The following is a 14,366-nucleotide window of genomic DNA, read 5'->3' on the forward strand; positions in this document are numbered from 1 at the left end:
GAAATTATGCTCGTAATTTAAAATTAGATTCCAGTTAATCTCATCTTATGCGTGCCAAACTACTCTATTCAATAACACGCTATACTAGCTATACCTTATTTAATTCTGTGGAATTCCTAAAATTCTGCTTAATAACAAAGATTAATAATAAGAAACTGTTGAGTTAGGTAGAGGTCGAAAGTGGAGAGTTTATAACATCCTTACTAGAAATGCTGTTGCTGATGGATGGAAGAATTTTGGAAACTAATATGGAAATTTACCAGACGAATGTTGAATGGAGACGAAAGATGTAAAAATGGAAAAGTATGGGAGGATTTTATTTTCTGTTAAGGCTGGTCATTAATAATTATAAAAACATATTTCATTTCCCTTTTTTCAGTTACTAGTGTGGATTATCTTAGAATTCATCACTTACACTAATTAACACTTGTAAGCATTTATTATGAGCTTTTTTGTTCCAGCCTCTGAGCAGTACTTTTATATAGATTATCTTATTTAATACTCACAGAAATCATCTGAGGTAGGTGCTGTTATCTCATTTTCCAGGTGAGTCATCTTGCATTTAGAGAAGTTGAATATCTTATTCAAACACAAAAGGACTTTCATTTATACGCTGCGCAACTTCAGTACGCAGCTCGTTTCTTTTTATCGATCCATAGATCTTGAGCCTCACTTATCTCTATGATCGTTATTCTCCTAGCCGAGTTATATTACACAGGTATTCTCTCCTGTGATTGTACTTTGTTTCTCAAATTATATGTCAACCTGTTGGGCATAAATAATGTTTGGATATTAGTCAATTAGAGCGCTCTTGGAAAAAAAATCAGGAGAATTTTAATATTACAGAATAGTGGTAGAAAGTGAGGTCTTCGGGGTCCTATAGCCAGGTTTCGAGTTTGGGGGGGTCCACCATGAGTGCGGTTGTGTGGAAAGTTTCTTAATCCTTCTGTTCTTTGGTGCCTTCATCTGTGAAAGGGAGACAATAGTGGTACTTAACTCATGTAGTTGTGTTGCTTAAAATGAGGGAATACGTATAAAGTGCTTATGTGCTAAGTGCTCAATGAATATTCGTTATTATTGTGAGCTGGTATTCTATATCATCCATATAAGATAGTTAAAAACATACACATCTTCTTAAAGCAGATTCTCTGAGAATTCTCCCACTGAAACTGAGTCTGCAAAATGAAAACTTGATAGGGATGTTTTGATTTGGAGGGGTAAGGTGGGTTCATTGTCTTAATTGGCCTGTATCCGATTTCCAGTTTTTAAATTTCATTTCATTTAAAATGAAATAGCATAAAGTAGTTTTAAATGACAAAGAGCTCAAAAAAAGATAGTACATGGTACTACTGCCTCTTCGATGACAGTCCTAATAACTTGGTTAAAAATGGTGAAATGTTACTGTCACTTCCCTAAGACACATGGCTCTAGAACTATATCCTTTATGTGCATCACCTATCATAAATGGAATTGTGGAAGTTCAGATTATTTTTAACTTCAGACTGTAAATGGATATTCTGAAATGAGAATATCCTCCTCATAATTTACAGAACACATTTTCTTCTCTATGCACTTTTAGAAAATTGAGCGATAGCATGAAGAGATTATCTCTGACTCCGGTAGCTGTGCTGGGAGTTGTCCTCATTGCTTGCTCTTGCCCGGAGCACACAGGTGGGCACTTCCCCAGTGGTAAAGGGCTGGCCACAATGTCCCCTCTGCAGGTTAAAATCTCTCCTGGAGAAAAGAGGCACAGGGCTTGCAACCACACTTAAGTGCTGTTCTGTGTTTAGATTAAAAAGATGTTGTTTCAAAAGAATTTGCCTAGAGGACTCAGGTGCCTGATCTTGGTCTGTCAAGCTGCCATTCTCTGTACCCTGTCAGGGTGCGAGGGGCACAGCATAAAGCATCGACAGTCACATGGGAATCAGTTTTGCTTAGTTTGGGTGTGGTCAGTGTAGGCCTCTTTGGGAGCAGTGGCCTATCTCATAATTTAGGTACAGAGGACAAGCCACACCTCTTCTCTTTCCATTGAATATGACTCAGTTCTTGGAATTTGATTATTTAACTCAAAGGAACGGTTAGCACTTGGGAGAGAGAGAGAAGGGAAGGGATGGTGGGGCCTGCTGAAATCGTGCGATTGCTCCCTGCTGCTCGAAGAGGGAGCACTGACATCATCAGGGTGGAACTTGACCCATCGGATTAGCGCTTCCTGTTCCCATGAGGAAGAGACCCAGAGGAGATGGGCAGAGAGGCGGGCCTCTTGAGAGCCTCCCTTTTCGCTTAGTGTCCCATGAGCTCTGTTTGGTTCCATTCTTACATTATAAAATGTAGGAGGAATTTATCCTTTTTCACCAAATTGACTAAAACCTCTGTATTCCTTTCTGAGAGATCCTTTACATTCCTCTTCAATTATATGTTCACATTTTTAACCTAATTTTGGAATAGACAGTCTTTTTCTTATATTCTAGCGTGCATGATTTGAATATATTTATTAAGCATTTGCTATATGCACATGTATCTCTTAACCAGAAACAGCCACACTAATATGTTAGAGATTGTGTAAAGGAAAGTGTTTTTTAGCTATCTAAAAAACTCCCTAATAAATTCTCAGGATCGGGTTTTGGAGGATTAATTTTTCTGGAGTGTATTCATGCTCTCATTTTTTTATCAAAATCTTATTGTATCTTTTCCCTTAACACCATCCAAAAGAAGACACATTTTGTAATAGGTTACATTTCATTTGTAAAGACTAGCTAATCACTGTGTAGACTTCACTGAACATGAGCATCTGGTATCAAAGATACTTTTTAAAATGTTCTGAAGTTTTGTTAAAATAGATATGAAATCTGTTTTTTTGTTTTATCACATAGAATGCTTTTTTACTAATATCAATTTCCATGCGAATTTCTTTTTTTAAAAGAGGAACAGTCGAACTGACAGAATCTCTGAAATTTAGATTTAAAGCTGTCATACTTTTAAAAAAATCTCCTTGTCCCTAAGAATTGCAGTCCTAAAAGAATGTCGTACTATTTTATAATTATATAAGCTTTTCATGTGAAAACATCATAAAGCAGTTTACAAATTCTTTTTAAGTTTTTACTCCTAAGAATTCAGTTTGAGTTTATATAACATTTAGTAACAGGACATAACAAGTACCATGTTTCTGTGCTTTTAGATTAAAAAAAAAAACAAACGAAGAAGATACTGCTCAAATGAAGCTTTAAGCAACACAATATTTTGGCCTGTTTATGAGAATAATGTCTTTATTGCCATGGAATAAACTACCCAAGTTTAGTGTCTTAAAACAATGACAGTATATTATTTCTCATGATTTTGTGGTTTGCTTGGGCCATTCTGCCGGTCTCCAATGTATCTGTCAAGCAGCTGCATTCAACCAGCACGTGGACTGGGCTGGAAATTCAAGGAAGCATTTCCCACGTGTCTGGATTCTTAGTTCTCCTCCACGTGATCCCCTCTCTCTCTCTCTCATTCTCTCTCTGTGGTGTTTCATCTTCCAGGGCCTCACTCCGTGGCCCTTCTCTTCAGCAAAATAGCCTAGACTTCCTACAGCACGAGAGCTGGCTTTCAAGAATGACTTTTTCAAGAGAGAGAAAGCGTAAGCTGACAGGCGTAAAGGCTAGGTCTAGAACTGGCACAGCATCACTTTGATCCTATTCTATGTTCTGAGCAAGATAAATGCCAGCCCAGGACGAGAAGTTGACTCCACCTCTTAATGGGGAGAATGGCGTGTACACACAAGAAGAAGAGAGTGTTAGTAGCATCCGTCTTTGGAGACTGACTACCTAGCACAAGTAGCTTTGGGGCTCTGCAGTATCCCTTGATTTTTAAAATATATTAATGAAAATTAAATGATGTTCAAGTGTCACTAGCTTTGTTAACCATATTCAGTATATTTAGTCCCACTTCTTTGATTTTTAGTTGAGTTAATAAAGTACTTTGTTATCTTTTGCTACTTTTCTTTTGAACTAGATATTGGGTGATTAACACATAACATTTAGAAAAATTGTTAAAATTATAGCAGCAAATGTTCAAATCAATATAAGCATTCATTTGTAAAATTTTTAGAATTTTTATATTTACATGAGGGATATTGGTCTGTAGTCTTCTTAGAGTGTTTTGGTCTGGTTTTGGTATCAGGGTACCGATAACCTTGTAGAAAGAATTGGGAAGTATTCTTTTTAGTCTTCGGTAGGAGTTTATATAGAATTGGTATTATTATTCCCATAAATGTTTATAGAATTCACCAGCAAAACCATCTGATCCTGTAGTTTTCCTTGTTCAAAGATTTTTGACTACAAATTCCGTTTCCTTAATAGGTATAGGGCTATTTAAGTTACCTACAGCAGGTCCTCGAATAAGCTTTCTTTTCGTCCAGTGTTTCTTAAACATGGATGAGATGCTGTAACAATGTGACCTGTGTTTAAATCAGTTAGCCTGTGGTAAAATTGGTTTCATTATGTGTCATTTCATTTAAAGTCTCAGAACTGGTTAACAGTGTTAAGTGAGGACTTAACTGTATTACTTTTGAGGAATTTGTTCATTTCATGTAAGTTGTCAATTTCATGGATATAAATCTTTATATTCCTTTATGATCCTTTTAATATCTATAGAATCTCTAGTGACACCACCTCTCTCTTTCCTGATATTGGTCATTCGCATCTCTGTCTTTATTTTCCTGACCAATCTGGCTAAAGGTTTATCAATTTTATTGATCTCTGCAAAGAATCAGCTTTTGGTTACATTGATTATCTCTGCTATTTTTGTTCTTTTTAAAAATTTAATTGATTTCTGCTCTGATTTTTATTATTTCATTTTTTCTAATTCTTTTGGGTTTAATTTCCTCTTTTTCTAGTTTCATACGGTGGAAGCTGAGGTCATTGACTTGAGACATTTTTAACATTTACTTGAGATTTACTTTATAAATTGGTAAACAGGAAAAAATAATGTTAAAAAGGCACAAAAATCTTCAATAACTTCTAATTGTGTATAAGATAAAACCCAGATCTTTAACTTGTAATTCATAAACCCATCTAAACTGAATTTAAATTTAAGATGATAAACTGAGCTTACCTAGTTACCTCCCCTTCCATCTAAAAGCCTATTAAAATGATAGTAAAGGAATTTTAAAAAGGGACAAGTCCACAAAAATGAACAACTGAATGGGGGAAAGGCATTAATGGATAGGCAATATCAAAATTTCAGAAGTTTCTAGAAGAATGTCGATAGATAAAATAGAGCAGGAAAAGCATGCTTAGAAGGTCCTAGAGAGAGAAAGTACTGAAGGCCAGCTGGGCAAAATCTTGGGAATCACTTGATTTAGAAATGGGAATGAGAAATGAAACTGAAGACAGATAGATCAATTAAAGACATCCTTAGGGCTCCCTGACTTCCTGTTCTGAATTGTGTTAATTGCTTTCTTGAAAGTTGTACTGCTCTCTGTCTTAAATTTCTTTTCATTGGGCTCCAGGATTGTTTTCAACATTTCTTATACACATACCTTTTTCTTTATTGGATTCCATCCTCATTTTACTGGAGTACATTCTCAGATACCTCCCTTCAAAAGTACTGCTCCTTTGTATGCGTTTGGAAATGTCATCGGGACATTTTTTAATATTACACTGTCTGGAGGTAGTGGCACTACTAAATCCTAAACAACTTGAGTCCTTGGAAGTGAATGAAAATTATTTTATTTTCCCTTTGCCCTTATACTTGACTGATAATTTGAGTAACCGAGGAATTCCGGGTTCAAAATTGTCTTCACTGTCTGAGAACCGCTTATGAATCATCCGTGATTGCTGAAGGAACAGCAGCGCCTGTCTGATTCTTATTTACGTAGTGCTGAAATTGGTGACATTTGCTCTTGAGTGGATATTGTAAATATATACATATATATTTATAAATAAATTGCATCACATATTTCATATTATATTTTTTCATTTGTATTTTTCAGACTATGAATGATTTTGACTATTTGAAACTACTAGGTAAAGGCACTTTTGGGAAAGTTATTTTGGTTCGAGAGAAGGCAAGTGGGAAATATTATGCAATGAAGATTCTGAAGAAAGAAGTTATTATTGCAAAGGTAACTGAAATTTTTGTTTATGCTGTGCACACGTGTGTGTGCTCGTGCATGTAGAAATTCCATTAAATAACCAAAATGTTGATTGAATTAAATAACCAAAATGTTGATTGAAGACTACTGCTGTAATAGTATCTGTATGTGAAAATTTATAATATTAAAATGTTTAAAAGTTTATAATATCTGAATGTTATATACTGAAGATATTTTATTCCCTTGAGAAGATCGAAATAATTATTCCATGTGTGTTTGTTTTTACTATATATTTGTGACCTATATCACCAATTATACTAATGTTGCTTTTCAATATTTTCCCTTAACATTCTGAATTTCTTATTAAATAAAAGAGTAATTAGAATAACATAGATGACTTGTACCCATAGATGATATAGCTTATATAATGTTGAATGGAAAAGCGTCCTTAATAGATTTGAAAATACTAGAATAATGAAACTAAAAGAGACGATAGTCTTCGAAATTTTTCAGGCCTTCACTCCTCCTCCATAGCTTTGTTCGGCTTAGACCTATACAAAGAAATAACGTGTTTATTTGTCTCAGAGTTGAATCCCAGTTCCCTCAACTGACACATCCGATGTATTTTCTAAATTGGTCCATGCTTTTCATCTTGCTTAATTCGACAAGCGTCATGTAATACTGTTGCTATACTTTAGAGATTAACTTTCAGTCGTTTGCAGGAATAGTTTCCGCATCTGGGTTGTGTTGCTCCACACACTTTAGGAAGCTGTGCTCCCCTGTCTTTGTACGTTTGGCCCCATCTCAGCTCCGCCCCGTCAGTGTCTGCTGTTGGAAATAACATCGACCTGGACTCACACAGGCCTGGCTTCGTACCCCAGCTTTGCATCTTATCGCCTCATGACCTTTAACAGCTAGTTTTTTACGGGGTACTGCTCCCGCGGGGACATTTGAAAATGTGTGCGGGGGAGCATATTGCTTGTCACAGTGACCCAGGGGAGGAGAAACTACTGACGGTTACTGGACAAGGCCAGACATGCTAAATATCCTGCTCCACGTTGAACAGCCCAACGCAGTCTTAGTTTTTTCATTTGTAAAAATTTCATTTGTGAAAAAAAAATTCCTGGATGGGAATATTATGAAGATTAGGATATGTAAAGTATTCAGCACAGTACCTAGCATGTATTATAATTGAACTCTTATTTTCTGGGAGGTAGTATAGTGTAGTAGGCCCTGCTACTTACTAAATGGTCTCAGACAAATCATTCAACTTTTCATGCCTTTGTTTCCTCATCTGCAAAATGAGGATGATAACAGTGCTCATCATCTCATAGGGTTGTTGTTAGGATTAAATAAACGAATAAATTTACTTATATATTATTAAATAAAATTGAATTAAAATAGTGGGAAAATTAAATACATTATTGTTATAAATATTTGCTATGATTATTATTATTACCACCTAGTGTGTGTCACGCGAGAAAATATCATTTCCATTCTGTTTTTCTTTTTGTACATAAGCCTCACTTGGAGCTTATCTTATCTCACTAATTAATTATACTTTCATGAGTAACTGTACAGAACTGGGTGTATTTCACAACTGATAGAATATTCCAATTGATGTAGATGCTTGCTACTTCTCCCAACAAATCCACTTATCAATTTCTTGAAGAAAAATATGCTGTTCACAGCAAAACAATTAACAGTATGACATTTTAGCATCCGACAAGACCTGGGGTGGTTTGAATCTTCAGGTGCCCTTCTCAGCATCACATCAAGGAGTAAATGGTGTCCATACGCCTTATTCTTGCTGATGTCCGCCTCGATCAGTTGATTAAACAGTTGTCTACCAGTTTTCTCCATTGTAGAGTTAATGTATTCCCTTTTGTAATTAATAAATATCTTAGAGGAAGTGCTCTGAGACTATGCAAATATTCTTTTCCTTGAACTTTTGCCCACTATTAAAGATCTTGTCTGCAACAGTTATTACTGTGGCCCGCTCTGGTGATTTTATATTTCCTGATTCTTTAAACATTTATTCTTCGTCAAACTAACTAAACGTTTGTCAGCTTTGTCAGTCTTTTCAGAAAACCAATCAACTCTCTAATTTCCACAAATTTGTGAATATTCCAGTTTTCTTTCTGTTTTTGATTTCTAACTTCATCTTGTTGTGGTTGGAGAAGATACTTGGTATAATATGTGTCTTTTTAAATCAATTTAGACTTAGTTTGTGGCATAACATATGGTGTATCTTGGAGAATGTTTCATGTGCACTTGAGAAGAACGTTCACTCTGTTGTGGGGTAGAGTGTTCTGTATGTGTTTGTTAGACCTGGTGATTTATTGTGTTCACTTCTACTTCCTTACATATTTTCTGTCTGTTTTTTTTTCAATCCCCTTATTGAGAGTAGGGTATTTAAGTCTCCAATTACTATTGTACAACTATTTTTCCCTTCAGTTCTGTCCATTTTTGCTTCATATATTTTGTTGATCTGTCATTAAGTACATAAATGTTTTTAATTGTATTTCTTTTTACTATGTCAACCCTCTTAGTAACATATAATGTTTCTTCATCTCTTCTAACCTTTTGTTTTAAGTTTACTTTTTTGGTGTGATAATGCTGTAGCCACCTGTGATCTATCTTGCTTGTTATTTGCATATTCCCTTCTGTATATCCCATAGCTATTTTCTTTTAGTGGTTATCATTGGGGATCACATTTTACATCCTAAAGTTATTTTTTGAATTTGAATTTATACCACCTTAACGTCAGTACAAAAACTGCTTCTCTCCTGCTCATTTCCCATCCCTTTTAGGTGATCGATGGCATAAAATTACACCTTTATGCATTATATGTCCAAACATATACTAATAAATTTTTTATGAATTAGTCTCTTTAAGTTATGTAGAAAACAAGAAGCGACATTATAAATTAGAGTTAAAATAATATAGCTTTTAATATTACCCTTTCAATATTTGCATTTACTAAAGATCTTTATTTCTTCATACAATTTCGGGTTACTGTCTAGTGTCCTTTCATTTCAGCCTGAGGGACTCCCTTGGCGTTTTGTGCAGGGCAGCTCTAGTGGTAATGAACTCCCTTAGCTTTTCTTTATATGAAAATGTCTCAGTTTCACATTTGAAGGACAGTTTTGTTGAATATAGGATTCTGGGCTGATCATTTTTTGTTCTTTTAGCACTTATGATATATAGAAATCAACTGACTCTGGTTGCCAGAGTTTTCTGAGAAGGTTACTGATACCCTCTTTGGCAATGGCTTGCATGTGGCAAGTAGCTTCTCTCTTCTATAGAATGCCTGCTACATGCCAGGCACTGTGCTTATCACTAACACTCTATCCTCAGCTTAAAAGAAAGGTCACAGTCTGATGGAGATGGCCAACACTTAAATAGATAATTGCAGTGAAATGATAGAGCCATGGAAGAGCTTGATGGGAACACAAAGGAGGGCCAGCCAAGGTAGCTGGTGGTGGGTCAGGGAAAATTTCTTGGAAGAGGTGATTAGGCCTTAGTCCTTTTCTGAAAAATCGAGATATTATTGACATATAACATTGTATTAGTTTCAGGTGTGAAATGATCACTACAATAGTCTGGTTAAAGTTCAGCTCACAGAGTTACACATTTTTTTCTTGTGATGAGAACTTTTAAGATTCTCTTAGCAACTTTCAAATATACAATATAGTATTGTATATTTCTTGTGATGAGAACTTTTAAGATTCTCTTAGCAACTTTCAAATATACAATATAGCATTATTAACAATAGTCACCATTCTATGTATTAAATCCTCAGGACTTACTTATTTTATAACTGGAAGTTTATACCTTTTGACTACCACCATCACCCATTTCACCCACAACCCACCTCTGTACCACCAATCTGTTCTCTATATCTATGATTTCATGATTTTAAAGATTCCTCATATAAGTAAGATCATACAGTATTTGTCTTTTTCTACCTGACTTATTTTAGTTAGCATAATGCTGTCAAAGTTCATTCATGTTATCGCAAAAGGAAGAATTTCCTTTTTATGGCTACGTAGTATTCCACTGCACAGATACATACATCACATTTTCTTTATCCATTCGTCCATCTGTGGACAGGTTGTTTCTGTGTCTTGGCTATTGTAAATAATGCTGCAGTGGACACGGGGGTGCCGCTGTCTTTTTGAGTCAGTCTTTTCATTTCCTTTGGGTAAATACCTGGAAGTGAAATTGCTGGATCACATGGTAGTTTTATTTTTAATTGTTTTAGGAACCTCCATACTGTTTTCCGAGTGTTTGCACCAATTTACATTCCCACCAACAGTATACAAGGGTTCCCTTTTCTACACATTTTCACCAATACTTATTTTTTCTCTTTTTGATATAGCCATTCTACCAGGTGGGAGGTGATAGCTCATTATAGTTTTGATATGCATTTCCATGATGATTAATGATTTTATTTTTTATCATTTTATTATTTTTATTTTTCAATTACAGTTGACAGTCAGTATTATTTTATATTAGTTTCAGATGTACACCATGAGATACATTTGTATAATTTACAAAATGATCTCCCCAATTAGTCTAGTATGTGATAATTAGTGATTTTTAAGAGCCTTTTCATGTACCTGTTTGTCATCTGTATGTCTTCTTTGGAAAAATGTCTATTCAGGTCCTCTGCCCATTTTCAGTCAGATTGTTTGATTTTGTTCTATTGAGATGTATGAGTTCTCTATATATTTTGGATATGAACCTCTTATTAGATGAATGATTTGCACATATTTTCTCCCATTTGGTAGGTTGCCTTTTCATTTTGTCGATGGTTTCCTTTGCTGTGCAGAAGCTTTTTAATTTGATGGAGTCCTACTTGTTTATTTTTGTTTTTGTTTCCTTTGCTTTTGGTGTCAAATCCAAAAAAAACATCACTAAGACTGATGACAAGGAGCTTATCAAACAGCCTATGTTTTCTTCTAGGAGTTGTATGGTTTCAGGTTCTTAAATTTAAGGTTTTAATCCATTTCGAGTTGATTTTTGTGTATGGTATAAGATCGTGGTCCAATTTCATTCTTTTGCATGTGGCTATTCAGTTTTCCCTGAATGCACAGCCCACCTTTGTACCACCAATCTGTTCTCTGTATCTATGACTTCATTATTTTAAAGATTCTCCATATAAGTAAGATCATAGAGTATTTGTCTTTTTCCATCTGACTTACTTTAGTTAGCGTAATGCTGTCAAGTTATTGAATAGAGTATCCTGTCCCCATTATATGTTCTTGGCCCCTTGGTCATAAATCAGTTGTCCCTATAACATGGGTTTATTTCCAGGCTGTCTGTTCTGTTACATTGATTTATGTGTCTGTTTCGATGTAAGTATCATGCTGTTTTGGTTACTGTAGATTTGTAGCATAGTTGAAAATCAGGAGGCATGATGCCTTCAGCTTTGTTCTTCTTTCCCAAGATTGCTTTGGCTTTTTGGGGTCTTTTGTGGTTCTATATAAATATTAGGATTGTTCTTTTTGTATGAAAAATGCCATTGGAATTTTGATAAGAATTGCATTGAATCTGTATATTGCTTTGGGTGTTATGTATTTTTCACAATGTTAATGCTTCCAATCCAAGAACACAAGATATCTTTTATTTGTTTCTTTTTCAGTTTCTTTTATCAGAGTCTTCAGTGTGCAGTTCTTTCACCTCCTTGATTAAATTTATCTCTAAGTATTTTATTTCTTTTGATCTTGTTGTAAGTGGAATAGCTGTTTTAATTTCAATTTCAGATATTTTGTTGTTAGTATAGAGAAACAACTGATTTTTGTATATTGATTTTGTACCCTGTAACTTTACTGAATTCATTCATTTATTATAACAGTTATTTGGTGGAGACTTTGGGATTTTCTATATATAAGGTCATACCATCTGCAGACAGGTAATTTTACTTCTTCTTTTCCAGTTTGGATGCCTTTTGATTCTTTTTTCTGCCTAATTGCTATGGCCAGAAATTCCGGTACTCTGTTGAATAGAAGTACTGACAGTGGACATCCTTGTCTTGTTCCTGATCATGAGTATGTTAACTGTAGGCTTGTCATATATGACCGTTTTTGTGTTGAGGCACATTTCTTACTATACTTAATTTGTTGATAGTTTTTATCATGAAAGAAAGTTTAGTTTTTTCAAATACTTTTTCTGCATCTATTGAAACGATATGACTTTGTATTCACTCTGTAAATGCGGGATATCATACTTATTTGTTTGTGTATGTTGAACTGTCTTTGCATCTCAAGGATAAATCCCACTTGATCATAGTGTATGATCCTTTTCATGTGTTGTTGAATTCAGTTTGCTAGTATTTGTTGAGAGTTTTTGCATTTATGTTCATCAGAGATATTGGCCTGTAATTTTCTTTTTTTGTGGTGTCCTTGTCTGGCTTCAGTGTGGGAAATGCTGGCCTTATAAAATGAATTTGGAAGTGTTCTTTCTCTTCAATTTTTTTGGAAGAGTTTCAGAAGGATTGGTATTAATTCTTACTTAAATGTTTGATAGAATTCACCAGTGAAGCCATCTGTTCCTGGGCTTTTTTGTTGTTGTGGGGAGATTTTTGATTACTGATTCAAACTTCATGCTTGTTATTAATCTGTTCAGATTTTCTGTTATTTCATGATTCCATCTTGGTAGGTTTGATATTTCTGAGAATTTATCCATTTCTTCTTAATTTGTTGGCATATAATTGTGCATAGTAGTCTCATGATCCTTTGTATATCTCTGTATCAATTGCAATGTCCTCTATCATTTATAATTTTATTACTTTGAGTGTTTTGTTTCATTTCCATATATTTGTAAAATTTTCAGCATTCTTTTATTGGTTTTTAGTTTGATACAGTAGTGGTTAGAAAATATTATTGGTATAATTTCAATCTTTTAAAATTCGTTAGAACTCGTGTTCTTGAGAAAAATGTGTGTTGCGATGTTGTCGGGTGGAATGTTTTATATGTGACTGTTAGGTCCATTTAATCTAAAGTGTAGTTTAAGTCTGTTATTTCCTTATCGATTTTCTATCTGGATGATCTATCCATTTGTTGAAATTGGAGTTTTGAAATCCTCCAATAATAATCCAAATATTATTCCTTTGCTATCACCCTTCTTACCTATTAATAATTGTTTGATATATTTCAGTGTTCTGATATTGGGTATGTATATATTTACAATTGTTACATCCTCTTGATGAACTGACCTTTTTATCATTATATAATTTTTTTTGGTTTCTTGTTACATCTTTTGACTTAGAGTCTATTTCGTCTGATATAAGTATAGCTACCCCTGCTCTCTTTTGCTTTTTTATTACATGGAGTATCTTTTTCTGTTCCTTCACTTTCAGCCCTCGGGTGTCTTTAAAGCTTAAATGAGTCTCTCTTAAGCAGCATTCACTTGGGTCTTGTATTTTTACTCATTCAGTCACTCTTGTCTTTTAATTGGAGAATTTAAACCATTTACATTGAGAGTAATTATTGATAGCTAAAGACATTATCACCATTTTAATTGCTTTCTATTTGTTTTATAGTTTCTTTTTTTCTTTCAGAATTGATGATTATTTGTAGTGATATATTTTGACTCTTTTCTCTTTCATTTGTGTATCTGTTCGATTTTTTTGCTTTGTGCTTATCATTAATGTTCATAATACATCTGACAGTTATAACCATCTATTTTAAACTGATAACTACAATTACATTAAAAAGTTCTACATATTTACTTGCCACCCCAACATTTTATGTTATTGATGTCCCAATTTATATCTTTTTATGCTATGTATACATTAATAAAATATTGTAACTATAGTTATTAATGCTTTATCTTTTAACTTGTGCTGTGTAAAATGATTTACACACTACCATTGCAGTATTAGAGTGCTTTGAACTTGACTATGTTTTTACCTTTACAAATGAATTTTATACTTTTGTATGTTTTCATGTTACTAACGAATGTCTATTTCAGCTCAAAGAATTTCCTTTAGCATTTTGTGTAAGACAGGTCTACATGTGATGAATTTCTTCAACATTTGTTTTTTTAGAAAAATCTTATCTGTCCTTCATTTTTTTTCAGTTTTATTGTTAAGTGACATTGATATAGAGTAAAATACAACAAAAAGTAGATGTTATAGTTCTTCAAAACAAGAAAATAAAAGTAAAAATATTCTAAGAAGCATAGTCCTCTGTTAAAAACCACAACAAAAAGTACAAGGAGAGTGAGAAGTGCACAGTTAAACTGATCACCAGTGTCATCAAAGTGGATTGGAAATAAACCATCG

General features: G+C 34.1%; 1 protein-coding gene across 8 annotated transcripts in view; it reads left to right on the top strand.

Annotated features, from left to right (window-relative positions):
- Positions 1-14,366, top strand: part of AKT3 (AKT serine/threonine kinase 3) — a 282,574-nt gene that overhangs the window by 184,653 nt on the left and 83,555 nt on the right. For all 8 annotated transcript variants that reach the window (XM_023536572.1, XM_023536569.1, XM_023536574.1 and 5 more), the window contains one exon: positions 5,972-6,103. In XM_023536572.1, the coding sequence (XP_023392340.1) occupies positions 5,972-6,103 (132 nt within the window). The remainder of the gene's footprint in view (positions 1-5,971; positions 6,104-14,366) is intronic.

This window comes from Pteropus vampyrus, unplaced genomic scaffold (genome assembly GCF_000151845.1).
Source record: "Pteropus vampyrus isolate Shadow unplaced genomic scaffold, Pvam_2.0 Scaffold159, whole genome shotgun sequence".
Classification (NCBI taxonomy): domain Eukaryota; kingdom Metazoa; phylum Chordata; class Mammalia; order Chiroptera; family Pteropodidae; genus Pteropus; species Pteropus vampyrus.